The sequence below is a fragment of the Hyperoodon ampullatus genome, assembly GCF_949752795.1.
Source record: "Hyperoodon ampullatus genome assembly, chromosome: 4".
NCBI classification, from domain to species: Eukaryota; Metazoa; Chordata; class Mammalia; order Artiodactyla; family Ziphiidae; genus Hyperoodon; species Hyperoodon ampullatus.
Window position 1 is genome coordinate 145,614,230 of NC_136917.1, and position 27,782 is coordinate 145,642,011.

Below are 27,782 nucleotides of genomic sequence, written 5' to 3' on the forward strand. Positions count from 1 at the left end.
TGCTAATTAATATGGAATAAATAAAATAACTAGAAAAAATCAGTATTTTGCAACTTATAATGAAAATAATGAATCTAGGTAATGATCATTTAAAACCAGTCCTGAAAGACTGTATAATAGATGTACCAGGCAATCAAAATCACTGAAAATGTAACAACCAAACATTATGTGCCTCTTGATGTGAGGCAATAATATTTACCATTGCCTGTGAAGTATTTCTGTCTATACTCCTAAAACTGAACTTCAGTATTAGTAAACCTCTGGATCTAACTTAGGAGTTTACAGAAAAAAATGGTGGACAGAGGAACAACTTAAATGACACCAGAAAGAAGAGGTCTATGAAATCCAGAATGTGGGACACTCTACAGGAAAACATGTAAGTGGCATGAAAAAAGGAGTGAAGGGTTGACTATTACAGACTAAGACTTAACAGTCATGTCAACCAAAGCAACTGCAAACCAACTATAAAAATACATTTTTGAGACAATCAGGGAAATGTGAACATCGACTAGGTATTAAATATTAGGAAATAATTTTATTAATATTTATTTTGATATAGATGATAAAGATATTCTGGTTATTTTTTAAAGTCATTTCTATTAGAGATCAATACTAAAGTATTTATGGGTGAAATGATACAAAGTATGGGATTTTCTTTAAAAGTATTACAGCCAAAAAAAAATTAAAAAAAAAAGATGGGGGAGGGATAGAGATAAATAAGATATTAGGAAAGTGCTAACAATTTTTGAAGCTGGGTGATGGGTACTTCTATCTATCTGAAAATTCTTAAATAAAAAAATTCATATTTCAACTTATAAAATTTTTAAAGAACACTAATTGTGGTTTAATCCTGTACTACTATAGGAAATTCTACATATTTTATAATATGTCAAATAATGTAAATATATATTTAATGCAATCTATATACCTATTTATAGATCTCATGTCTATCATCTAGATTAAAGGGATAAAAAAATTATCTAGAAGGATGGGAAGACAGAATATCAATATTAGTGATTTAGAAAACTTACTTGTAGCAAGCAGTTGAACAATTCATTAAACAGGGATATTAACCAAAACATTCAGCCTAATATATTGAAATGAATTTTCCCTACCACAAAGTATATACTTAAAAAATAACTGAAAAACTTCTTTTAAATCATAAAGTCTACAAAAACTCACATTTTGAAGAAGTTGCTCAAACCAGTCATAGCCAGTATCTCTGCATGCTGCAACCTAAGGGGAGAAATATGGTGAAACTATCAAAGTTAGAAATTTACTTTAAAATATACTTTTGCTATGCTATAGCCTCAAGTATATAAATATCTAAAGTCCTAAAGTAAAAAAATTATTTTTAGAGTAAACTATTTTTTCAGTGAGCCAATAATTTACCATGTCAAAGAACTTTATTCTAAAAATATCTTAGAAGACATTCAAGAAATTAGTTTAATGCATTGAAATTTTAAAAATGGTATACATTCTGAATGGTATTATTGAATCACACACTATCAGAAAAATCTGTAAGGTCTAAAAACAATAAAAATGGAAATGTTTGCTTCCTATTTTCCTTCGAGATAGAAGATTTAAAGACATCAGAGAAACTGTTGATCATGTAATCCATAATATAAAATTTCTTATGTTCAAAACATGAACAGTATTCTGGGTCAAGAAAAATTGTAGTTTACGTGTATAATTAAACATAATGAAACTAATCTTAATTCACGTTTTCTGAAAAAGGTAGAAATTACTATCTCATTTCAGGTTGCCATCCATGGGTTATGTTATCTTTTTATCCACTTCTCCTTTCCCTTTCAGTTTTCAATCATTGGAAGAATCTGGAGAATTTTAATATCAGCACTTTAACTCAGTGGATGCCAAAAAGTGGGGCTAGGTGAAAACAACACTCTCATCTTACTTGCATCCCTTGAGTACATCCATAAATATAAAGGAAGGGATGTAGTAGAGAATAACCAAATATCTTGTCATTGTCTCTCCCTTTGTAAGACAAGGCAGACCTCAATGAGGTTTGCATCCACAGGGACCACCCTTGTTTCAGTCCTTCTTACCACATCAGTGATATTTAAAATTTTCCTTGTCATTGCTTCTTTGTCATTGTGTGGAGTTGGAGTAAACCAGAGTTTTTGGAATGTTTCATTTACTAATTTCTAGAAGAAAGAAAAATTTCAAACTAAGTAACTACAACGAATGTGGCAAAATTCTTAACCCCCAATTCTCATTAAAGCCCAAAACAGATTTAAAAAAAAATCTATAAATAACTAAACAAAACACAAATTACCAGAAACTATTGGTATGACATCCTCAGTTTTTTTTTTTTAATCAGCAATTAACTTACAAAAATTATAACCTTTTTCAACTTGGCAATGATTTTAAATGGGTAATACGATGCCTAGTATAGAACTTCTGGAGAGTACACATTCAAATGCTTTTAATCAAACTAAAAACACATTTTTTTCTACTTTTGGGGGAGAAGTTGTTAAAAAACAAAAGAAAAAAACCCCCAAAAGAAATATAGGGACAATCATATATACATAAATTCACTAATGAACTCAGGATTAAACTTTCAACAAAGTATTTACTAATTTAGAAAACCAAGCACATACCATTTGAAAATCAAAATAAATTTAATTTGATAATAAACTTCCTATATACAATGCAATCTCTACAATGATATTAAATATTATAATTGCTAAATTGGTTGGGTAAGATCAGATTTTATTAATTAATGCAAGATATAGAAATAAAAATACCTAAGTATGTCTTTTTCTTGAATTTATAATCTAAAATGATGATTCACTTGTAAAGTTTATATATATGTAAATTAACAAAATTTATGTAAAATAAACATTTAAATTATTTAAAACATTAATTAAAAAATGAATTTTAAAGTAGTCAACGTTTTTATCTCACCTTAATGCCCTCTTCATCATTCACTCTGCGAATCATTTTTACACACATTTCTGTAATTTTTGGAAATGTTGGTTGTTCAATACAGATGTCTCTTAGAATCTTTATTACCCTTTTTCTGACACTGATACCAGTATCCTAGGAATAGAAAGGTATTTTAAACGTCAGAAAAATTGAGATGCTTAGGTGTGTGAAATTTGATAAAATGAAATCAGAAAATACCAACAAGCAGTATATACACTATTTATTAACATGGTAAACATGGTCTATATATTTCCTTTTTATATGCTCTTTTATTAATGTTACTATAAATTTAAGTTATTTTATTATGTTGTCTTTGCTTTTAAAATATAATATCTAATACATGGAAAAATATAAAATAGCACTGAACACAAGACTAGAGTATAAGCTTGCCAAAATTAAATGGGATAACAAACATGAAACTTTTAGTGTCTGGCACTTAAACAGCATATGAAGTATATTTAACAAAAATGTTTAACCTAACTCTTTCAAACCATTGTCACTATATTATGATTTATAGTAAATATAAGAAACAAAGGAACAGATTAAATGAAACAAAACCATGAGGAAATAACAATATTGGCTTGGCCATTTTATTTTATTTTTATTTATTTACTTTTTAATGATATTTTCCTTTTTTAAAAAGATTTTTTGATGTGGAGCATTTTAAAATTCCTTATTGAATTTGTTACAATATTGTTTCTGTTTTATCTTTTGGTTTTTTGGCTCCAAGGCATGTGGGATCTTAGCTCCCTGATCAGGGATGGAACTGGCACCCCTGCATTGGAAGACAAAGTCTTAACCGCTGGACTGCCAGGGAAGTCTCTGGCTTGGCCTTTTTAAATTAGTCAATGTGGATGTGTGTAAAAAAGAGCTAGAGAATACTCTAAATAAAACAGAGATGAGGGACTTCCCTGGTGGTGCACTGGTTAAGAATCCACTTGCCAAAGCAAGGGACACAGGTTCAAGCCCTGGTCCAATAAGATCCCACATGCTGTGGAGCAACTAAGCCTGTGTGCCACAACTACTGAGCCTGTGCTCTAGAGCCCACGAGCCACAACTACCGAGCCCACGTGCCGCAACTACTGAAGCCCATGTGCCTAGAGCCCATGCTCTGCAACAAGAGAAGCCACTGCAATGAGAAGCCCACGCACCGCAGTGAAAAGTAGCCCCCGCTTGCCACAACTAGAGAAAGCCTGTGTGTAGCAACGAAGACCCAACGCAGCCAAAAATAAATAAATTAATTTATATATATTAAAAAAAAGGTGAAATATTGTGGTGGATACTTGGGTGTTCACTGTACTATTTTTCTTTAACTTTACAAATTTGCATAATTCAAGCATTTTTAAAATAAATAAAAAGCACTGAACACTTATTGTGTAAAATTATTTCCATTATGCAATTTAGCAATTGTGAAAATATTTTAGGATACATTACTAAGGCAGACACTGTCAGAGTTTATTATATCTGAAAATCCTGAGGAGTTTGTCCTTCACTCTTGAAAAGAGTGAGGCACTAAAATGGAAAAAATTATTCCACTCTTTCCTTAAAATTCTTTGTTTCCATCAAGATTTTATGCTAGTTGAAGATGAAATTATCTGTAACTCTCAGTCCCACTGTATTCTAATACTGGGCTAAAGGTGATAAAATAAACTCTTGTCATTTCAGAAATACCTAATCCTGTACCTAATGCATCTCTGTTGAGTTACAGAAGAAGTCAATATGTCCGCAGTGGGTGGTATGAAAATTCTACAGATACTTTGTAATGCCAATGTTTCATTTTTTCATTCTTTCATTTTCCAGGGAAGAATTCAATGACATAGAAGAAAAGAATATCTTAGAATAGTGTTTATTAAGCTTGGTCTTAAGACTCAAATGACTCTCTTGTTTAACTTGCAGGTATCTGAGCTTGTCATAATTCAGCTTTAAGGAAACATGTGAATATATAATGGCCCAAAATACTGTCAGACACCAAAGTTCTATACCTAGTTCTCACTGAGACAATTCTTCCTGTTTATATACATACACATATAATTATTACTCTAGATTCCTGTCCAAAATATTTAACTATGCCATGTAGCTCCTATCATTTACTCATTGTAAACTGGTATAATCAAAAGGCAAGAGTAAGCGTAAAAAGGAATCCAATTTTTGCCAATGATTTGTTTTACAATATTGAGCAGCCCTCCTCTTGAAATATGTCCTTCTTTAGAAAGTTGCTATAGTTTACAGATTAGGTAATATAAATACATAATTGATATCTACATTTCTAGCTTAACATTTTTAAAAGTGACATTAGGAAGGCAAAATTATACTCATAAATGACAATAAAAATGACGTAACAAACATACCAATATTCTTTCAATCAGCATATCATAATACTGCTCAGCAAGCTGAGGTCGACAAAGGACAAATCGACCTAGTAATTCTACTGCTGCTTCTCTGACACTAGTGGAGTTATCCATCAATCGTCCATGAACTCCTCGCTGCATATCCAGCTAAAGAAAAATAAAGCAAATGTAATTTATACTAAGTAGAACTAATATCTTAATTTGAATAGAAAACTCAAATAAAAAGAATCATCTGTGCTCCTCTTTACCCTTGCTAGAATACTGGGGTCTACAGCAACAACCTCAGATAAACACTTCATGGCTTTTGTTCGAACGGCAATTGCGTTTTCACCAAGAACTCGAAGGATCTGCCAAGCAAATATTGACATTTTCATCAATTTTAGAACACATAACATTTAACAAAATATAGAAAGAAAACATGAAAAAAGATTAAAATAAATATCATACTCACTTTCCTTTAATTTTTATATAAGTGAGTAAAAGATCTGTTATCTTACTGATCCAAAGCTTTAACTTAAAACATAGTAAGGCATTCTATGCTTTACGGACTTTCCTTTATCCTGGCATTCTCAATTAAACCTGTTTTTTATTGCTATGTTTCATCTGCAAGAACCTGTAGCCCCACTGAAACCTTCCTATCTGTAACTTTAATCAAGGATATTTAGTATCATTTAAATAATAACTTGGAATTGAATATTTTTATTACATCAATCACTCTACCTATATACCATCACTCTACCTGTACCATACAGATACATATCCATTTATCTGTAAAACAAGAATCAGTAGGTAAAAGGCATGCAGAACAAAGATATTTTAACAAATATGGAACACAGAAACAAATGTTACTTTCATGATTTTTTAAAATATCTGTTCTCAGTAATGATAGATATCATACTCAAACGCAAGTAACCAGAATTAGAAAAATTAATTTCATTGTATAAGGAATTCTGGTCCAGTTTACCTGTGTCAAATAAATATCAAAGCTCTGGGCAAACGGCCTCATAGAGGCCAAGTATCGAACAATCAAACAAGCATCATCATAGTCCACAGTATCAGAGTTCATCCTGCAACAAAAAGTCATTAAATTTTAATTTATTTAATTATTTTGTAAAGTAGGTAAATAGATATCAAAGAGATAACTGAAAAAGTAAAGATGTTTTCACTTTGGATCTTACTTTAATGTGCTGAACTGAGAAGGTGTGGTTTTGATAATGCTTCTAAGGAACTTTTTCCGATTTTCAGCTCGATGCATAATTTGACCAGTTGTCTCAACTTCCTTTGCGTGATGTGTTCCTTCAGATGATTCTTCATCTTTTTGTGATTTCATTGCTTTTTCTGTTTCCAGAGTTGTATCACGGAACCACTGGGCTATATAGAATTTACGAGAAAACTGGAAAGAAATTTGGTGAGATTTGAGTTTGATGAAATTAGTAACAAAATTTCCAACCTACTGATAAAGTGCTCACAATCAGGAATACAAATATCAAGGTTTACTTTAAAAAAACTTCCATCAGATAAAGACAGATTTTAAGAAAGCTAGAACATTTAGAATATCTAAATGATAGAAAACTTATTATTTTACTTTGTTCTAACAGTTATATCAATGATGTCAAAAGATAATTTTATAAACACAACTGTATTAAGTCTACAATACTACTATAACTACTTAACTAAGGACGGTATCACACAGCGAGTCAGTAAAATTAGAGAGATGATGGGTCAACTAGAAAAGTTTAGAACACATGGATAAAATGCTGAAGGTAGAAGACTATAGTTATTTTCAAAATTTCACCTTACGTCTTCAAGAAATACATAGCCAATTATTATTGAAATACATTAACACTAAGGCACACCTATAATCTGTTCCTTTTAATCTGTTCCTGTTTTTTTTCACTTTTATTGAGAAATAATTGACATACATCACTGTATAATCTGTTCCTTTCCACAAAGACTGAAAACCTGCAGTAGTTGGCTGAACAGCTTAGTTATCTCCAACCTCTTTAGATGCATATCCCATCAATTAAAAAAAAAATTAAAAAGTGCCCCAATATAGTGTATAAATTTTACATATAAACTTATTTTACTAATATTCTGGATACCTTATAAAAAAACAGAATTAAGGATTATAGTTAACAATAAATATAGACATAAAATTCTAATATTCTTTTTATATGCTAACAGATCATCTCATGCACCACCTGGACAAATGATCTCACTTGGTCTCAAAGATAACCTATGGAAAGATTTCCAAATATTTCCCATGTCACACAATTTTAGTAAACTATCTACAATATCTGTACCAGAATTCCATTTAAGAAAAATCATTCCATAATCATTATTTTCTGTTTAGACTATCATGCACCTGTTTTAAAAATCAAGATTCCAATACAACTTTCCTCTTCACAACACTTCTCAATTTTCTTGCAGAACAAGTTTGAAACAAACATGTAAACTCTCCAAAAAAAGGGGAGAACAGAATCCTACCACTAGTGAAGGATCAGTCTCAGTGTTTTCATCCAAGTAATCAAGCAATGCTTTTTGCAACTGTTGGATTTCATCTTCTCCTCCTGAAACCTACAAAATAAACCAAGTAGTAACGAAAAAGATATTACTAATGTTCTTTAACAAATCATCCAGTGGCATACACAAATTTGAGGGGAAAATCTGATAAATGATAAAAATAAAAATATAAGTATAGGAAGAAACAGAAGAATACTATTTTTGAAAAACATTATATATTGATAGCTGAAGTGTATTAATAGCTGAGGTTAGCCTTTATTTTTATGAACTACATGTTAACTTTCTTTAAAGAAGCTCGTAAGTAGCTGACATAATAATTATTAGAACAATATGTATGTAAATCTTCAGAGGTAGGAAGGTCCTAGCACTGGTTTTCTGTTTGGTAAGAGATAACTCCAAACTTTTAATCTAGCAAATGGAAACTAATTATTGTCTGAATTATTATGTGTTACAGGTGTCTTTGGGATATTATTTTTAAAAAACATTCTGAAAGGGAAATATTTTTATTTGCAATTAACATAAAATAGTACTTTATTTCATGTAGGATATTAAATATACAGTAGGTATATTTGAGCTGTGCATTTGATCTAGAATCAGAAAGGGACTGAGTCTTTGGTTCTGTCAAGAACAATACAGAAGCAGAAATTAACTCTGAGTTGACATTAATGTCTGTAGCTTATTCTCTGGTTTACCATGTGAAATGCCAAATATATGGTTTAGAATATATCTAAGTAGAAAACAAAGATTAGAATAACCTATGTTCTTGGAGTATAGTGAAATGGATACATTCAGAAATTAGTCATGGAACTGTAAACTAGTACACTATAAAGTTCCAAAGGCTTTTTGAAGTATGTCAAGAGTCATAAAAATATTTACCAAGGATCACTCCCCTCAAGTTTTACAGTGTACGATACATGGCCGTATGTGGCAAATAAGAGGTCCTAAGTCTACTCTCAGAAATACTGAAAATCACCTAGTTACCATTCTTCAATGAAAGGAATCAGCAATACTTGGAGAAATGGCTGATTCCAGGGCTGGCACAAGGAAAGTAAAAGATGAGTCTGAAACATCTTGTGCCACAAAGTCCTCTAGGAAAGATGGGAAGATATCAAAAAGATACAAAAGGCAGTTTAAAGGGGCTCCCACTGGTCAAATCTAGTTCAATTTGAGTGCTACAATAATGATAGCAACAAATGATAATCTATCAAATACAACAGGAATGGTAATATTCCATTAAATGGTAGTATTATATTAATGGTAATTTCTTGCTTTTTCATAGCTGTGCTGTGGATATTTAAGTGAGAGTTCTTGTTTGTAGAAAACATACACAACGCAGTGGTTCTCAAACTTCAGCATTCAACAGAATCACCTGGAGGGTCTGTTAAACCAGACTACTTGTCCCCACCACCAGAGCTTCTGATTCAGTAGTTCCAGAGAGAGTCCTGAGAATTTGCATTTCTAACAAGTTCCTAGGTGACATAAAAGTTGGTGCTGCTTGTCCAGAGAATCACACTTTGAAATTCAGGGGTCATGGGGGCATCCTGTCTGCTCAAAATGGTTCAGAAGAAAATAAAAATGCATATACAGATACACATGCGTGTATATTTTGAAAAAGAATGATAAAGCAAATGTCAACCACTAAGGGATCTGGGTGAAAGATTAATGGGAGCTTTTTGTACTATTCTTAAAACTTTTCTGTAAGTTTAAAATTATTTCAAAATACAAAGTATAGTAACAAGAAAAAAAAATTAGAGGCATTTGTCATGGCCAGCAATGGATATGGTTATGGACATTAAAAAAAGAAAAAAGAGTAGAAAGAAAATGAAAACATTGTGCATTGTGCATGGTAGGATTAGAGATTATTTACCTATCAATTTTCTTAAGTAACTTTTAGTACTACTACCATCCCGTCCATAGTTTAAAAAAAAAAAAAGGTATTGTTAAACCAAATAGAAAATAGCATCATACATTCATAACAGTAGTTCACCAAAAGTAAATTAAGGATTATATAAATCATCTGAAAGTTCCTGTTACACATAATTCACCCTACGGTATAAATTTTCTCAGTGGAGCTTTTGAAAAAGCCCATTTTTAGGAGTAAGATTTTATTCTGAATCTACAAAATGAAATGCAACACTAACATAAGAATATCTAAAAAAAGTACTTAACTATTACTTATCCCCAAAATTCAAATTCTTTATCTCAATACCTGTTTTAAAATTCGTTCTATAGACCCTTGATCCATTTTGCTTGTAACAGCATCTTTCCTCAGTCGTGCAGCAACAGTTCCAAGGTAATCAAGAGATGCCACTCTTAAAGCCATCTCTGTTGACTTGTTACTGAATTGATGAACCTACACATGAAAAATAATTTTGTTTTAATTTAACCAATTTATACTATTTTTAATAGCAACTTATAAATTCCAAATCTATGTTGTATTATTTGAAATTTAAACACTTTTTTCCCCTGTGATATTGTTCCACAAAGTAATTGACTTTTAAAAAATTTTTACTCTATTTTATTTTTTTGGTTTCACCCCAGAGTGTATGGGATCTTAGTTCCCTGACCAGGGACTGAACCCAGGCCATGGCAGTGAAAGCCCAGGATCCTAACGACTAGGCCACCAGGGAACTCCCAGTAATTGCCTTTTGAGTTTCTGGAATTTTTAACATTTTCATTAAAAAAATATATCTATACCTATATCTATATCTATATCTATCTATCTATCTATAAAATTAAACCTTCCTAAGAACATAGTCACTTTCTTTAAATGTAGGCTAAACTCTATAAAATAGGATTATTACTGAGTAAGAATTTGTTAGGCTGGAATTCTGATGCCTATGAAAAATTATCTTGGTTTCAGAATAGTATTAAGTTTTCCAGCTGACAACAAGTAAGGTCCCCAAAACTTTGTAACAATTGCAGAAGTCCAAATGTAGTCTAAAGATAAAAAGAAAAATCACAATAGTATTTCTTTGCATTTCCCTAATACAATATTACATTAGGACTAAAACGTGTCATGTTTTTAGAAATACTCTTAAAGATGACAGAGTTCACATTAATCAGTTTCATGCTTTGAAATGAATTAACTACAATAACTTATGACTCAGTGTTGAGATGCTTTTAACTAACAATACCTCCAAACAAAACAAAACAAAACAAAAAACAACAACAAAAAAAAGTTTTTTAAAGCACTGTTACCCTATGTAATGAAATGAAAGCACCGAAAGTCACAACATTTCAAAGTTTCTACAAGGTACTGACAGTATTGTGTACAGTTATGCACATGCAAAAATAGAGATGCAATGGTCATATTTCCTTACACATTTTTAAAGAATTCATCATCTGTGAATCAGAGTACATCCTCATTATGTTGTCTTCTAGTAATCTAATAATCTTTAAATGCTATACTCTTACCAACAGTCTCCCTAACAAACTAAGGAGTAGTTCAGCAGCTGGCCATTCAGGCTTATTGACTGTTGAAAGAAGGTCTTGAACAAAATTTTCAAATAGTGGTCTGTAATCTTCTTCACCTTGCTTACTACCACATCTGTTCAAAGATAAATAATGGAAAGGCTGTGAATTTAGGTGACATGTTCACCAATATGACTAAAACTTTGTTAACTAAGTTTTCCTCTTCTCTCATATCTAAACATGGTATAAGAGAGTACATTAAATAAAATATGGTTTAAAATGAATCTGTTTCTCAATCTTCATTTTTTCCCCTACTACAGGGAATTCATTTATTGACATTAACATAATTTTCTGGCAAGTGTAACACATTTTAAATAATGACCACTGCTTTTCTATGAGATTACTATAAATTCTTATAAAAGTTAAGGAAACTTCTCTCCCCAAACTTTCCTATTCAATTAGAAAGTCCCAAAGTTCACTGAAAAAAAATTATAGAATTTCCATCTAGAACTTTAACTTTGGTAGTTCAACATATGAGCAAGTTCATAAAATTTTAGATTTTTAATATTCTAATTTCCTCATTTTAAAGATAAGGAAATCAGGGGTCAGTGAGATATAGTCAAGGGTCAGATTATGGCAGGAAGTTGGATTAATCTTTTACATAAAATAAATGAACTATTCTCTATATGGCAAAAATCAGATTATGTTAATTTTACTCACTTTTTAAGGAAGATGGAAAGGAAGTTTTGGGCTGTTCGCATGGCTGTTTCATAAGAATTGGTAATGACAACATCTTGGTCAACCTAGATTGAGAAAAATGAATTTATACAGATGTAAGAAATAACCAACATACAAGTTATTTCAGTTGCTATAGCCATGTTATTACTGAATATAGGGGCAATACATTTAAATACTAAAAATCTTAACTATTATATATAAAAAGAGAAGCTACAATTAGCCTACTAAATATATTTCAATACTTCATAAAAACTAAATAAAAATATTGATAGAGTCCATTTTTATTTATTAAAATAAGTTAAGAGTGACAAATGTGTTTAACAAATGAAATATCAACAGTTGTTTATCATGATCAGAACAATTTTGATTGAAAATATCAACACAAAAAGAATTTCAAAAAAAGTTGGAAGCTCCAAGCTTATGGAATGCTAGAATATAATACTAAAAAAATTCAACTCCTTCATTAGAAATTTAAAGACCAGGATATAAATAGTTAATTCTAAGTTGTGGAAACCCAAAAAGTGAATAAATATATGAAAAAGTTCACTAGTAACCAGAAAAATGCAAAATAAAACACGGTATCATTTCATACTAACCAGACTAGGCAAAATCAAAAAGAATGTAAACTAGAACACCACTTTAGTGAGAAAACTGACAAGTTCCAGTGAAGTTAAAAGTGCATGTACACTATGATTTAATATTCTATTTCTAAGTATATCTAGAGAAACTTTTGCTTCAAGTTGTATGTCATATATGATGTGTTTAACCTAAATCAAAAAGAATCTAGCATTAGTTACATGTACTAAAAACAATGGTGAGTGAAAAAATTAGCTGTAAATATGTCACTATATCATTTATGTAAATTAAAAAATTCTGTATCAAATTTATACAGATAAATAAATAAATAAATGGATGAAGATAAACATTCACCAATGGTAAGGAAAGAAAAACTGAAAAGAGAACAGTAAGATTAGGAGAAGGGGAGAACAACAGGGACCTCAACATTTTTGATATTCATTTTATACTTTATTAACCAGTCACTTTATTATTTATTATTATACACACAGCCACGACTATAACAGAATTAGGAAATAAAATTATCCCTCTTTCTTTTGAACTTCTTTGAGGTAAAACTATAAAACTTAGAAAAATTTTAAGTGTTGATGGGTAAGAGCTACAAAACCAAAAGCAAATCTTAGCTATAAGTTACTCAATAGTGAGGGCATAAACTCATTTTCTGCATGAATTTAACATTAATTATATTAACGATTATTTACTATATGTGATTATAGATACTACATATTATAATTATAATATTATTCACTTTCACATTCAATATCTCACTTGAGTCTTGTAATAGTAGGCTTGTTAGGTATTATCATTCCCATTTTATAGCTGAAGAAACAAACTCAGATTAAAATGATTTGTATGTTTCATGACTGGTGGATATAATAGTCAGGACAAGAACTCAAGTCTCCTAAAACTTAGTTTAACGCTCTACAAGGATCTGTAAGCCCAGTCATGAAGGCCTAATTAAGAACTTCAGTTTTGGGCCTCCCTGGTGGCGCAGTGGTTGAGAGTCCGCCTGCCGATGCAGGGGATACGGGTTCGTGCCCCGGTCTGGGAGGATCCCATATGCCGCGGAGCGGCTGGGCCCGTGAGCCATGGCTGCTGAGCCTGCGCATCCGGAGCCTGTGCTCCGCAACGGGAGAGGCCACAACAGTGAGAGGCCCGCATACCACACACACACAAAAAAAAAAAAAAAACAAAAAAAAGAACTTCAGTTTTATAAGAATGGCAGAGAATATAGTTGCTTCCTCCTATAAAAATACAGTTATAAAACTTACAAATGATTCCTTACTTTTTTATTTGAGTCCTCTTCTGAATTAGAGTCCTTCTCTGATGTCGGTAAGTGTACCACACACTGAATTAGTTGTAAAACCAGTGCTGTAACCATCTGAATATACATAGGCTCTCCATCCATATCACTACTGTTTAACCTTTAATGGAGAAGAAAATATTTAAATCTTACAGAGTATGAAGAGAATTTCATTTTACATGTCATCTATGATCTGAAAGTTTCAGGATGCTTTCTTTACCAATATTTCTAGGCATTGTCTTTACTGCTTATAATAGTGTCCTTCAGTCTAATTATTTCTAACTTATCAAAAAACCAACTAAATGCCTATGCATAGATAATTAAAAGTCAAAGGAAAAATGCAGTATTTAATATAAAATTCTATACTTTATATATGTACTGCAGATATTCTGAAAAATATCAATATTTTTCAAAATCATTTTTAAAGTGAGAAGTCTTCAGGATTTCCCAATGCCCAGGCATTCTGGTATTCATTTTCTTATTAAAATCTGCTACATAGTCAGCTCCTGATCATATGTTAGAGTATGAGTGACATAGAATATACTGTATGCTATAGAATATTTTATGACACAGAATATAAAATATCAACTTTTAAATCTTTTTGTTTAAAAAGATAGTTAAAAATGTAAGAATTCCTTTAGATATTGACAGCTTTTCTTCAGGTTTTAATGGACAATAGATGTTTATCAATACACAGTCTAAAAAATTAGGATAAAAACAATTATTTTACAGAAGACAGCCTTCAAAGCAATCTAAATATAACCCTATATACTAGGTCAACACATTTAATCAGCCAGGAATATTATAATGATAGTTATGAAAATGATGATGATTACCTATGCCAACAAAGGTAATATGCTGACCACAGCAGTGGATAACATTCCTTAGTTACTCTGTGCTTAGTGATTAAGAGTGTTTAATCATCATGTCTATTTTCTATACTTCTGTTAGAGTAATTTTTCAGCTCTCTTTTAAAAATATTATGTAATGACTTACTACTGTATAAAGGATTAAGTTCAAGTTCCTTCGTAAGGCTTATAAAATCCTTGAACTGCCTCTGACTCTGGAGCCGTATTTCCTATTGCTCTTCTCACAGGCCAACAGTTCTTAACCAGGGATGATTTTGCCCTTCAGAGGACATTTGCCAGTGTCTAGTGAAAATTTTGGTGATCATAATTTGAAAAGGTGCATTTCTTTTGGTATCTATTAGGTAGAGGTCAAGGATGCTGCTAAGCATCTTACTATGTACAGGACAGCACTGCAAATAAATTATTATCTGGCCCAAAATGTCAATAACGTCAAGACTGAAAATTCTTGCCCCAGATCTTTACACTTGAGAATCACTGAACTTTTAAGTCTCTAAAATGTGCATTGTTATTTCTCACACCTAAGGTATTCTTCACGCTGTTCTGAGACTGAATTGCCTCTCTTTTATTTGATCATTAAAATAAAAATCAGACAGAAATGATAAAGAATTAAAATATGATGGCTACAGTACAATGGAGTTCTTCATTATACTTGGACTTTGCTATAGTTGGTTACCTGAAGTTCCTTAAGCTCCTCTTGCTGGTAGGTAATCTTGCAAGTGACGTAAAAATTTCTTCCAAAATTAACTGCCTATGTTTTTCATATCTTGAGAATACCTATTTAGTAATTATAAGATTCCAAATTAAGTTTGTTATAATTATTTGAAAATAAACAAAAATGATACTATACCATGTGATAAAAAATATTATCTGCCATTTAGAATGAAAATGTTTTCATCATCTTCGATGGCAATGACTTAATTTGCTCAACTTTTCTATCATTAATTATGACATTCTTGTAGAAGTCATAGTATGCTAGTTTCATCTAGAGGAATACAATATCTTGGGTATGAAACGTAAGCCAAGATTTAAATGATTTAAAATAATTGATTTTATAGTAAATATTAAGAAATTATTAACTGAAATATTTTAAAATATTTAGAAGTGTTTGAAATCTAAGGCATACTAAAACAGTCCTCACGGAAAACTCAAATCTGCATTAGTTTTTGCACATTTGGATTGAACGATACCACTGTTATTTTTCTGAGAGATAACTAAAAACGTGAACTGATTATACTTACTGCAGTGACTAACTTAATGGCACACAATTGTAATTCACTGACATTTTCCACAAAAAATGGTGTTATTCCCATTGATGATACCTGCACAGACACAGATAGTAATCAGTACACATCTGTAATAGATTTCAGGACCATTCTACCTTACTAAATCCCAAAGCATTCATAAACTTCTGGAAAACACTGAGAGCATTTTCTTTTCCCTCATCAATCAGCACCTAGTTTTTCCTTTTGTTCCCTTTCACCCTCAAGCAAATTAGCACAGACCTTCCTTCATAGCTGCCATTCCTCTGATTTCTAACTTCTGGATTGATAAATGTCACAGGAATGTAAAAAACAAAAAATAGTTCACTGTTCCGGAAGAAGCATCCTGACACATTTTAAAGGAAATGATCATTTATCTTTCAAATAATTTACAGTTTAGAATTTATACTACATTCACCTGTCTTCTGCCCCAAATGTTTCTTTTAAAACTGCCCTAAACTCTTATTTCTTCCATTTAGATATAAAATACTCTGAATGGAAAAAATTAACATAGTGCTGGTATTATTATTGAGTGAGAGAGGTCCCTTATTCTCCTTTATTTTTTTGGTCTAGAAATATGGAAAATGCTTGAAAAAAACTTACCTGAAGAATTGTTGTATCTGTAAGAAGCTGTATTTCTAGTAGTTCTGATAAGCTGCTAACAATGTCACAAACTTTATTATAAAGCATTACTATTACTCTTTGCTTATGGGTAGAACATTTAGCCCGTTTTGCCTTTGAACTTAATAAGCCTCCTAAAATGAAAAAAAATTCAAAACAAGGAATATATCAACTTTTAATAATGTTTATTAAAAAGTAATAAAACTGCTTTCTGAATTAAAAGAACACACCTTTCCCCCCCCATATAAAAGTACAATCTGGCAAATAAAGCTGTCTATTTATTAAAAGAGAAAATTATTCTTTAGGGAATATTCAGTTAGAAAGTCAACATTCTTGTAACAGATAATTCATGGTACATTTCAATGGCTACTAAATTCTTGTATCTTAAGGATTACTTTATTTCTATTTTTTTCCACTGACTGGAGCAGGATATTAAGATTATATTTCCCTTGAAATCAACTTGCAATAATTAAACAACAGGTAATTAACGGTAGGTATTCGTGATCCAAGTTTACCCTCCTCTCTTTAAATGTATACATGTTAACATACATGACTAATTTATAAAGATTATAAATAAGAGAAAGAATTATATACCTTTGATCAATCCATTTTGTAGATAATATTTTGGGTAAAATTTGGGGGGAGTGATAAATGGAACCAGAAGCTACTATTATCTGGGAAAATCTCAGACCAGTAGAAATTACTTCTTATTATATGTAAATAGTTGCTAAAGAAATTATTACTGAACAAGTACTGGATTAAAACAAGTTTTATATTCTAGTCAAATGTAAGTCAGTGTTTATTACAATTTATATAATCAAACAATTTTGGTGCCATTTTAAGTCACTGCATTCTGACCCATCGACGTGGTAAAATTATATAACAGGTAATTTTGATATTATACTAAAAAACTATCAGTATAAAAGGGCGAACTAACCTCCATGAGGATCTAATCTGTAAACAGGATCATACTGAGGATAAAGTGTATTCTGCAAATGAAATTTAGTGTACTGTATAACTCTTTCGATTACATCCTCAATATATACAGCTTTTGGCATGTTAGGGGATGTCATAATGTTGATAGTCGTAAGACAGGCATCTGCTGATTTTGTCACTCTCTCCATAATAAGGTCTCTCCATAACCTTTCTTCTTCTTCAGTATCATTATTCTATAAAACAGTACATTGTTAATGAAATGGAAATAAACACATTTATAGGTTAAAATATTTTTAAAAATTATATTTGATTTTCACAGTTGAAAACTTGGTGAGAGTTATGGTGTGTGTATATTTAAAGAATATCAGGAATGAAGTACAAATACTTATATTACATTAAGTATGATTTTTGTTTCAATGTTTTCAAACATAATGTACTCTTATCTCCTAATTTCACCACTAAATGACATTCCAATAACAAACTTATAGTTATGTTTATCTTCTGTATAATTTATTCAAATCTACTATTTTAGCTAAAGATCATAATTATACATAAATCATTTTGTGTTTGGGGTTAAAAACATTATGATAATATTAAAGCTTTTTAGTTCTGCTTGCTCTTGTGAGATAAAAACAAAAATTAACAACAAAGGATAGACCCTTATTTAAAAGTAGTAAAATGTTATCGACTCAATCACTCCTAATAACTGTTTTTCAACAATACTGTATTTTTGGAACTGAGATTAAAAAGTGGTGATTATGTAGACTACTGAAAACATAATTTATTTTCTAAAATAGGTAATTCAACAACTGACAGACTATATTTTAATTTACACATCAGCAACCTGCATTACAATTGGGAAAAAGTGCTTTTAATCTTACTTTTAAAGTGAAAATTCTTCTATCACATCCTTAGTTAGCAACTTTGTGTTCTAGGAATGCTTGTGTATGCATGCTATTCAAAGCTTATAACATTGGGAAAAGGAATAAATAAAAGTATAATATTTGTAAAACAGAGAAGGGCTTTCTAAATCACTAATGCCTAAAAACTCTCTCTCTAACTTTCTTTCATTTCACTACTTACATACCTACTTAAAAAAATAAAGTAACTTTTCTTTGATATTGAAATTGCCATTTCAAAGAGTCAGTTTAGGAGGTTCATCACTCGTATCAAACATTAAGGCTTAAATGCAACACACTAAATAGTGCTCAGGTTTTCAGGAATGAAAATAATTTCATTAAAACTGAGTCAGCCAGTTCTCCAGAACTGTAGATTCTTCATATTTACCACAATTTCTTGCCAAAGTGTTTTAAATAAAACTTGTAGTTAATATATTGCCACTATAGGTCCTCTAATCCCTTAGTTTCTATGATTCAAAAACTAATTTAAAAAGGGCACTGGAAAAATATGGATATATTTAATAAAGCATAGAAGTACCACCTGAGATTATTTCTCTACATTTTTAAATTCCATGTAGATCACTTAGCACTCCTGTGGCTTCTGCAAACATCAAGAACATTTCCCTCACGAGATATAATCCAGTGCATGTGCTAAATACATACAGTACGTATGTATATATGAGAATGGAAGTATTACCTACCAAAACTGTTAACAGTGGTTACTGCTGGATGAAAATTGAACCTTTCTGTTTTTTGTGTTTTGAAAATTTTCTATAATACACTACTTTTGTAATCAGTCATTTAAAAATAAAGAAATTTCATTAACTCAAAACATTCCCAAATCCTTATCTCTTACATTAAATTCCTATAAGCATTAATGTTTGAATTCATTAATGTTAGACACCAAGATCAATTCAAATGCACATATGATTTTGAAAGTCTGCTATAATGCTAGGAAGGTAGATCCCAGTTCATAAATCATTATACCACGTTGCCACTGCTTCTGATAAAACATACTAAAATCTAACGACAGTTGCAGTTAACATTTATTGAGAACTTATAATGTGCCAGACATTGTTAAGCAGGTTACATGAATTAATTTATTTAACATCCTTTCAAAAACCATTTGAGCTAGATATAAAAACAATACATAAGGATTAACATTTTAGGATACATTAGGAAATCACCATAAGGTTTCCAGCTATTTATTTCTCCAGGGAAGGTCAATGAAAAGAATTACTACCTACTAACATTTTATAAATGAAAAGACATTTTAAACACTCATCCACTTACAAAAGGATTAAGATTAAAGAATGGTCTTTTGAATTGAATGAGTTTACATCTGTTACTATTCTTATTTGTATCAAAGCTGTGAATTGATAATGTGTAACATTAATTTTAAACAGCTAAAAATCCAATTCTAACTGCAAGGCTAAATGTGAACTAGTAAATGTGGTAACAAGCTCAAATTAATGAAATTTGGAATTTTCCCTATAAATCAAATTCCATATGAAAAATGTTACATCTTAACAATAGAAAGGGTAAAATTAACAACATGGATCTTAAACTTACATGATTTAACAAAGTGGAGAGCTTTGACCCATCTTGAATATTCTTCTCCAAGATATTTAGGACTTTCACAGTTTTGTCAGTGGAAAGCTAAAATTGAAACATAAATTCTTTCATCAATCATTGGTAAACGTAATAAATTATTCAAGAACTATTCTGTACAATTATTCCCTTTGGCCAATGGAATATACAGCATTAACACCCTCTTAAAGAGTGGAAAAATAAAACTTTCCTACTTAGATCCTCTACTAAAATGATTATGTAGAGAACTTAATTACTTGTTTTCGAAAGACAGATAGCAAACACAGAATGGGCACGTATGTATGTTATTAACTCAAATCTTACCACATAGCTAGTTAAGACTGAATTTGTTCTGATGTCTGGTCCTTTGCTCTTATGAAAGTGACACTGAACATGCATACGAACACACAGGCACAAACACACACTCTCTAAACATTTCATCTGTTGAATTAATTATAACATGGTTTCCACACTACAATGTTATTTAGCAGGTATCTTAAAATCCCAGGTAATATTTTGAATAACAGAAGCCTGAATCTGAGAATGATAAAAGTTACAAATGTGATAACACTGCTTTATTTGGTAGAAATTTTTCTTATTTTTAAAATATCTGTTTCATTTCTTACAAATAATGTTTTCTATATTTAAAAAATTAATAGTTGATTTAGAGGTTCTGCGAGGAAGCAACTGTTACTCATTCCCTTGATTGAATAGGTCTCCTTTTAGACTCTTATCATGCAGCTAGGACACTTACTGGAATGAGCCAGAAGAGTCAAATGGGAGCATCAATAGAATAACCTGACATTAAGTACATTTTGATTATTCCTATGCTGGCTTCCAGAAAAAATTTCCCCCAAATATTGCTTTAGATAATTTCACAACAGATTAAACTACTGAGACTTTTGGTAAACTGTCCATGCTTTGAAAATATTCAGCAAATTCACCTTTTAAAATAGAAATATTAGCTACATGTAACTCTAGAACTTATGAAATAAAACCTAAGATTGGCATTGGCACTTCAGAAAACTGAAGCCATATTCCTGTATACAAAAGAAATCAACATGTCCCTCACTGCACACAGTAATAGCAATGTGAACTAATAGTACATTAATTCTTGGTTAATTATGTGATATGTCTGTATAGCTTTAAAAACCAAACTCAAGGAACCTTTGTGCACGGTCGGTAGGAATGTAAATTGGTGCTGCCACTATGGAAAACCAGTATGGAGGCTCCTCAAAAAATTAAAAATAGAACTACCATATAATCAAACAATTCCACTTCTGGGTACATATCTGAAGAACACAAAAACACTAACTTCATAAGCTATATGCACCCCCATGTTCAGTAGAGGATTATTTACAATAGCCAAGACATGGAAGCAACCAAAGTGTCCACTGGTAGATGAATGGATAAAGAAAATGTGGTGTGTGTGTGTGTGTGTATTCAGCCATGAAAAAGAAGGAAATCTTGCCATTTGCAACAACATGGATGGACCTTGATGGCATTATGCTAAGAGAAGTAAGTCAGACAGAGAAAGATAAATGCCATTATGATCTCACCTATATGTGGAATCTAAAAAAAAATAATTCATAGATATAAAGAACACATTGGTGGTTGCTAAAGGTGGGAACTGGGGGTGGGTGAAGTTGGTGAAGGTGGTCAAAAGGTACAAATTTCCAGTTATGAGATAAGTAAGTCCTGGGAATATAATGTACAGCACAGTGACTATAGGTAATAATACTGCAGTTTATATTTGCAAGTTGCTAAGAGAACAGAACTTAAAGGTCTCATCATAAGAAAAAAACTGTAACTATGTGTGGTGATGATGTTAACTAGATTTACTGTTGTATCATTTTGCAATACATACAAATATTGAATTGTTACCTTGTACACCTGAAACTAATATAAATGAATACAAAATGAATAAGTGATTATATCTTCACTTTGGAGAAAAATGTTCAAATATTTCCCAGTCTACTTTAAAACTCAATAAATAAGTTTAATTTGTTAAGAGGATAACTTCTTCAGGTAAATATAGTCTTCTATTAATTCTTTTACTATTCTTGGAGAACAAATCATTATCTCTACATTATAGACTAAGAAACTTAAGACGAGTAGATAATTCTATGTAAGAGGAGCCTGATTAGAAGAGGAGGAGAGAGGATTTGTCTTGAAATTATATTTGCATAGCAATCATGCAGTGGTTTAGGGGGTGACTGGTAGCTCATAAAGATTATGGGGAGCTAGCCCTTGATGCTGTCACTACTGTTTAAAGTTATTATTAATGAAAAAATATTCTGCTATTCCATTAGTGTAATGAGACTACTCAGCAACAGAGAGCTCAGAGGAAAGACAACTCACGAAAGTCATTATAAAGCCTACAGCAATGAGGTTCTGTACTTATTAACAATTAATGTGTTAACAGACATAGAGAACAGACTTGTAGTTGCCAAGGGGGTGGGGGAGTGGGGAAGGGAAGGACTGGGAGTTTGGGATTAGCAGATGCAAGCTATTATATATAGGATGGATAAACAACAAGGTATAGCACAGGGAACTACATTCAATATCCTGTGATAAACTATAATAGAAAAGAATCTGAAAAAGAATATATATAGATGTATAACTGAATCACTTTGCTGTACAGCAGAAATTAACACATTGTAAATCAACTATACTTCAATAAATAAACTAAAAAAAACCCCAACAATTAATGTGTTAAAACCATGGCTTTACTCTTTCACCAATGTAAATGGCTAAAGGAAATGTCAAAGAAAAATTTAGTGTATTTCTGCATTTAAATCATCTAAATATGTAAGACAATGAAAAAAATAAAGTGACAAAAATCCAGGACTATGCCTCTTTCAATGCAAAAATTATTTTCTTTCGAATGATTGCAGAATATTTCTTTGATTCAAGCTTTGTTGTTTTTTTCTAAGAAATAATTCTGGGGACTTCCCTGGTGGCACAGTGGTTAAGAATCTGCCTGCCAATGCAGGGGATACAGGTTCGATCACTGGTCTGGGAGCTGTGGAGCAACTAAGCTGTGTGCCACAACTACTGAGCCTGCGCTCTAGAGCCTGAGAGCCACAACTACTGAAGCCCATGCACCTACAGCCCGTGCTCCTCAACAAGAGAAGCCAGTGCAATGAGAAGCCTGTGCACCACAAGGAAGACCCAATGCAGCCAAAAATAAATAAATACAATAAATAAATTTATTTAAAAATAGTAATAATAATTCTGTTACACTCTCAGAAGGCAACCATGAATTTTCTTTTCATCATTACTTACTTTATGTAAACTTTGCAATTTACCTTTAAAACTTTAATTTCAATTAAGTAAAGTTATAAATTTTACTTTAGTAGATACCTTATCCATTATACCCATTGCTTTAATTTTAGCAGATTCACTGCCAAGTTCGTTAAGCTGATGTTTTCCTAACAGCAGTTCCTGAGGAATTTCATCATCATCACCTGAAAAACCAATCCAAACACATAGTTTAGGTAAAAGAAACAGCTCAAAATAGTAAGCTTTACTTCTTAATAATTTCTGGATATACAAACAAACTAAAATAACATCCTAGGATGCCTCTGTAAACCACAAGCAAATCCTGAATGAAAGGGGGCAGAGGTTAAAATTAGAGCTCTGACTAAGATGGGAAGATGATATATCTTATCTTTACTACTTTATGACCCTTCTCAACCAAACTGTCTGCCCCAGGAGGCTGACCTGTATGGACTACATCAACAGTCTCCCATGCCCTCTGGCTTCTGTTTGGGTTCAGCCAGTGGGTTGCCCTGTCAGAAGATCAAAGAGAAGGAGAGTGAGGTCAGGGTATTTATATCCCTGACTCCTTCCTTGCAAGGTCTGCTCAAGTTGCCTATGTCCTCTGACCAAAAGATTACTTCTTTTTTCACGGCAACCTATTCTACAACTTTTTTTCCTTTTCCTATTGACTGAGTTCTGTTGATTTCACTTTACCCTTGTTCCTTTGGGTGCAGGGATGGTAAAAGTTCCAAGTCTGGGTTTTGGCTGTATTCTGCCCCCATCTTTGTAATCAGTCTCTTTGTAAATATCTCCTTCTCAAATTATCCTAACTTGAGAGTGCCATATGACATCCTGTTGGGATCTTAAATGACATGGAAGACAGTTTCCCAGCACAGAATTGGAAAGTTTTAGAAATGATGAGACAGATATTTCAAATAATGGGGAAATGCATTAATGATACTTAGGCAAGTAACTGTCACAAAAACAAATACTTTTAAAATAAAGGGTAATATACCTTTTAATGCATTTTCAAATAGATGTACTAATATCAGAATTATTGTACGCCATCTAGCTTTTGTATAAATTAGTGTTTGTATCTACTGAAAGTGGCATAAAATTGTTGAGAGTAGCTCTAAACACTGTAAGCAGTGTTTATTATAATCCTAACACCTTTAGATCTATAGATATGACCTTTACATATTACCGTAAATGTAATATTACATTAATCCTACTGTATTCTGATTGTTTTTCTATTTTGTTTTCCATATTAGATTCTGTATTATTTAAAGCCAGGGGTTGGGGTATTTATCTCTGCACCTCTAGCACTTAACATACTACTGACAAACAGTAATTATTTAATAAATATTGGCTTTTAGAATAAATTAAATATGTTCCTATTTCTGCATCTTTGCTCATATTAGTACCCATCTTATCTAGGGCCCATTCAAGTTTCATCTGCATAAAGGCTTCCCTAATTATTCTAACCTACTGTGGGAGCTGCACTCTCAGGACTCTTAAAAAAACACTATCAACATTTAACTAATTTAATACTTGATTTTTATACCAAAGTTTTCAGTTACTTGATAACAGACTAGACTTGACTCCACAGCTAGGTTTCAAGTTTCTTAAGAGCACAAACCATGCCTCTGTATCCACTAGAGTAACTGGCAGAAAGCTTAACACATAGGTAAATAAATATATCTTAAATTCAGTTTATATTTAGAGGTAAATAAATATATTTTAAAATGATTTTACCAAATGCAGTAAAATCCATATCTTCTAAGTTATCCAAAATATTCTCTATTGAGGCTGTGAATCTCTTAAAAGTTGAAGAATCCATCATTTCTGGAACAGAGGAAAAAAACCCCCAAAACTTATTATCCACATTCCAAGTAGAAAACTGAAGTTGAAGACTATGAATAAAGACAAACTAAAATGTTACCTTCAGGTGTTAATTTTGGTTCATAAGCTTTCCGCTTCTTCTGTTTTTCTTTTTTCTTCATTTTTCTAGCAACTAAAATGAACAAAAAGAAATACTGAAATGCAGTAATTACAACTTAAAATATATGTATTTGTTTCACTTTCTTCCTGAACATTAAATACTTTAACAATAATCATTGCCAATCCAAACTTTTGTCTTGATTAAAAATTAGTTGTTAATTAGTCCATAAAAAAGGTATAAAAATTCTTCAAAGTTAAAGCCCTAAATTTAAAATCAGCTTATGTAAGAAAGCCGTTGACACTGATGAATTACCCTCACTAAGGCTGGGAGGAGGAGAATAATCTTCCATGTCAGAATCTGACGGGCTTCGGTTTCGATAACGACCACCTGAACTCCTTCTTCCTTCATGAGAATGGCCACTTCTCCTATGATCCCCAGAGCTTCTTCTGTCACGCTCTTCATATTCCCAAGCTTTATCATCATCTTTTTTATGTCGTTTCCTAGAGGCTAGAAGCAAATCCCCATGACAAATAATTTACCTCATTTAAAAGACTATTAAAACTTGTACTTTAAAAATGAATTACATGGAAGAAAAAATCTTCATTGTGTGGGTCTAGGAAATTCTGAATCATTCTGTTTAAGCAGAAATATAAATTATGGTACAGAAATGGTATCACTTATTTTAGTATTTATCTAGATTTAGAAAATTTTACATGAAATGGGTTTGCTAATAAATGTAGATAGGAATGTTCTGGGAATTAAACCACAGTGCTCATTTCAAAGAGGTATTCAGTGAGTCAGTAAACATAATATCTGAACTTCAGGGTTAATTAAGACATATAAAACAAACTTTATCTAGAGTTTGGATAAAAACCAGAAACACCTTTAAGCATTTGGAGTGTTGATGGGGAGTGGGGTTTGGAGGAAAAGTAAACTTTTGAGAAAGTGTTACAGAATGTGGGTAACCATGCATACTGTCAATTAACAGCCAAGTTAAGCCCACAACTCAGCTATAAATTCAACAAACTCTGATAACCTAACATCGCAAACTACAAAGACAGAATAAACCTGTATAGTTGTAAATACTCACATATTGAATTCAGTTCTCCAACAACATACTTGCTTAAACCCAAGGAGACAACTTGTAAGCTTATGCGTGCTAGGTAAGCATATTTATGTATGTTACCTTCAATCCCTTCCCCATTCTTCCAGAGGTATAAGCATTCTGCTAAAATCATCAGTACTGACAGGAGCCTCTAGGCAGAACTGGCAAACAGATCTCATCTGACACATCAACTCTGATCAACTGGTAGTAGCTGCCTAAAGCATAATGTTGAGAATAATTCTGAGCCCTGAGACAAAGCACCATATTTCAGCAAGAAAGACTGATTAAAAAATGCCTGTCCAGGGAGAACTGGAGGGAATACAAGTGAAAAATATTTACTATATCTGCTCTAGAGTATAAGCACTACCACATTAAAACCAGGATAGAGAACTGATATGTTCTACATCTTGGGATCACACACTGGTTGTTGGAGTGACCACTTGTTGCTGACAGTGAATTACTTTCTAGTCTGTTAATCTGAATCTGACTCCCTTGCTTTCTTGTGACTCGCTTCTATTCTGAATCCTTAACTATGATCAATACCCAAGTAATTAAGACAAAACTCTTGCTTGAGTCCCTAGTCCCCCACTTGGCTTAGATTTAAGGATGCCAACCTTTGGCCCATGCACTCTATGCTTATGTCGATGTCCTTCTGTGTGGGTAATGTGTCTATACCTTGGCTAATCTTACCTTTATATGCTGCCCTAGCTATTCCTATTCAAGAATCTACTGACAGCATGGCAAAGATAATTTTGTTTCCTCTTCTTTGCGGTCATAGCAAGAGGACGAATGTAAATGGATGTATTTAAATCTTCAGTGATTTTCTTCATAATTAGGCAAAAATTTGACTATGAAATATATGAAGGAGAGGCAGGATTTCCCCCTTTTATGATTAGTGTACCCCAGAATATTCTCTTAGTGAGGGGTTGTATCATATACTAATAAAAGTAGGTGTGTATGCATGTGTCAGAGAAACAGGTCATTTATGTATAGCATTCACTAAACTTTTTTTCAACAATTACTGAAATACCTACTTTGAGAAATGACAACTAACAAGCAAACTTGTTCAGAAGGTAGTATTCTATGACCTCAAATATGACTTAGTTAGTCTTTTTGAATTTTAATTAATTTCATAAGAAATCTATTTCAATCCTTTAATTCTATGAGTAGAAAATGCTTGAAAAATCTTATAGTTAGCAAGTACATACAATATGCTGTATCGGTGGTAATTTTTATAGGTCTTGGAGATTTTTTTTTCACATTCATTAAACTAAGCAATTTGAAAGAAAAGGAATGGCAAATTAAGGGAAAAAAGAAACACAACTTCTATGATACACTGTATGCTGCAATAAGCTGCTATCAGGATCCCAATTCATTATGACTAGTCTGTTCATTCTCTATATGTCTTGTTACCCTGGAAGAAGCAGGGGAAGAATTCAACAGAAA

The 27,782-nt window shown here is 31.8% G+C and overlaps 1 protein-coding gene across 1 annotated transcript in view; it reads right to left on the reverse strand.

Moving 5' to 3' along the window:
- The window catches only part of NIPBL (NIPBL cohesin loading factor), a gene marked incomplete at its 5' end in the record, with an annotated part of 115,755 nt that overhangs the window by 41,552 nt on the left and 46,421 nt on the right, over nucleotides 1-27,782 (reverse strand). The window contains 21 exons of the mRNA XM_079702333.1: nucleotides 1,183-1,236; nucleotides 2,067-2,165; nucleotides 2,929-3,063; nucleotides 5,298-5,444; nucleotides 5,546-5,644; nucleotides 6,262-6,364; nucleotides 6,476-6,690; nucleotides 7,785-7,874; nucleotides 10,030-10,173; nucleotides 11,238-11,370; nucleotides 11,955-12,037; nucleotides 13,834-13,972; nucleotides 15,394-15,494; nucleotides 15,959-16,039; nucleotides 16,583-16,734; nucleotides 17,538-17,769; nucleotides 20,008-20,094; nucleotides 23,392-23,495; nucleotides 25,045-25,134; nucleotides 25,232-25,303; nucleotides 25,544-25,738. Coding sequence (XP_079558459.1) covers nucleotides 1,183-1,236; nucleotides 2,067-2,165; nucleotides 2,929-3,063; nucleotides 5,298-5,444; nucleotides 5,546-5,644; nucleotides 6,262-6,364; nucleotides 6,476-6,690; nucleotides 7,785-7,874; nucleotides 10,030-10,173; nucleotides 11,238-11,370; nucleotides 11,955-12,037; nucleotides 13,834-13,972; nucleotides 15,394-15,494; nucleotides 15,959-16,039; nucleotides 16,583-16,734; nucleotides 17,538-17,769; nucleotides 20,008-20,094; nucleotides 23,392-23,495; nucleotides 25,045-25,134; nucleotides 25,232-25,303; nucleotides 25,544-25,738 — 2,555 coding nt within the window. The remainder of the gene's footprint in view (nucleotides 1-1,182; nucleotides 1,237-2,066; nucleotides 2,166-2,928; nucleotides 3,064-5,297; nucleotides 5,445-5,545; nucleotides 5,645-6,261; nucleotides 6,365-6,475; nucleotides 6,691-7,784; nucleotides 7,875-10,029; nucleotides 10,174-11,237; nucleotides 11,371-11,954; nucleotides 12,038-13,833; nucleotides 13,973-15,393; nucleotides 15,495-15,958; nucleotides 16,040-16,582; nucleotides 16,735-17,537; nucleotides 17,770-20,007; nucleotides 20,095-23,391; nucleotides 23,496-25,044; nucleotides 25,135-25,231; nucleotides 25,304-25,543; nucleotides 25,739-27,782) is intronic.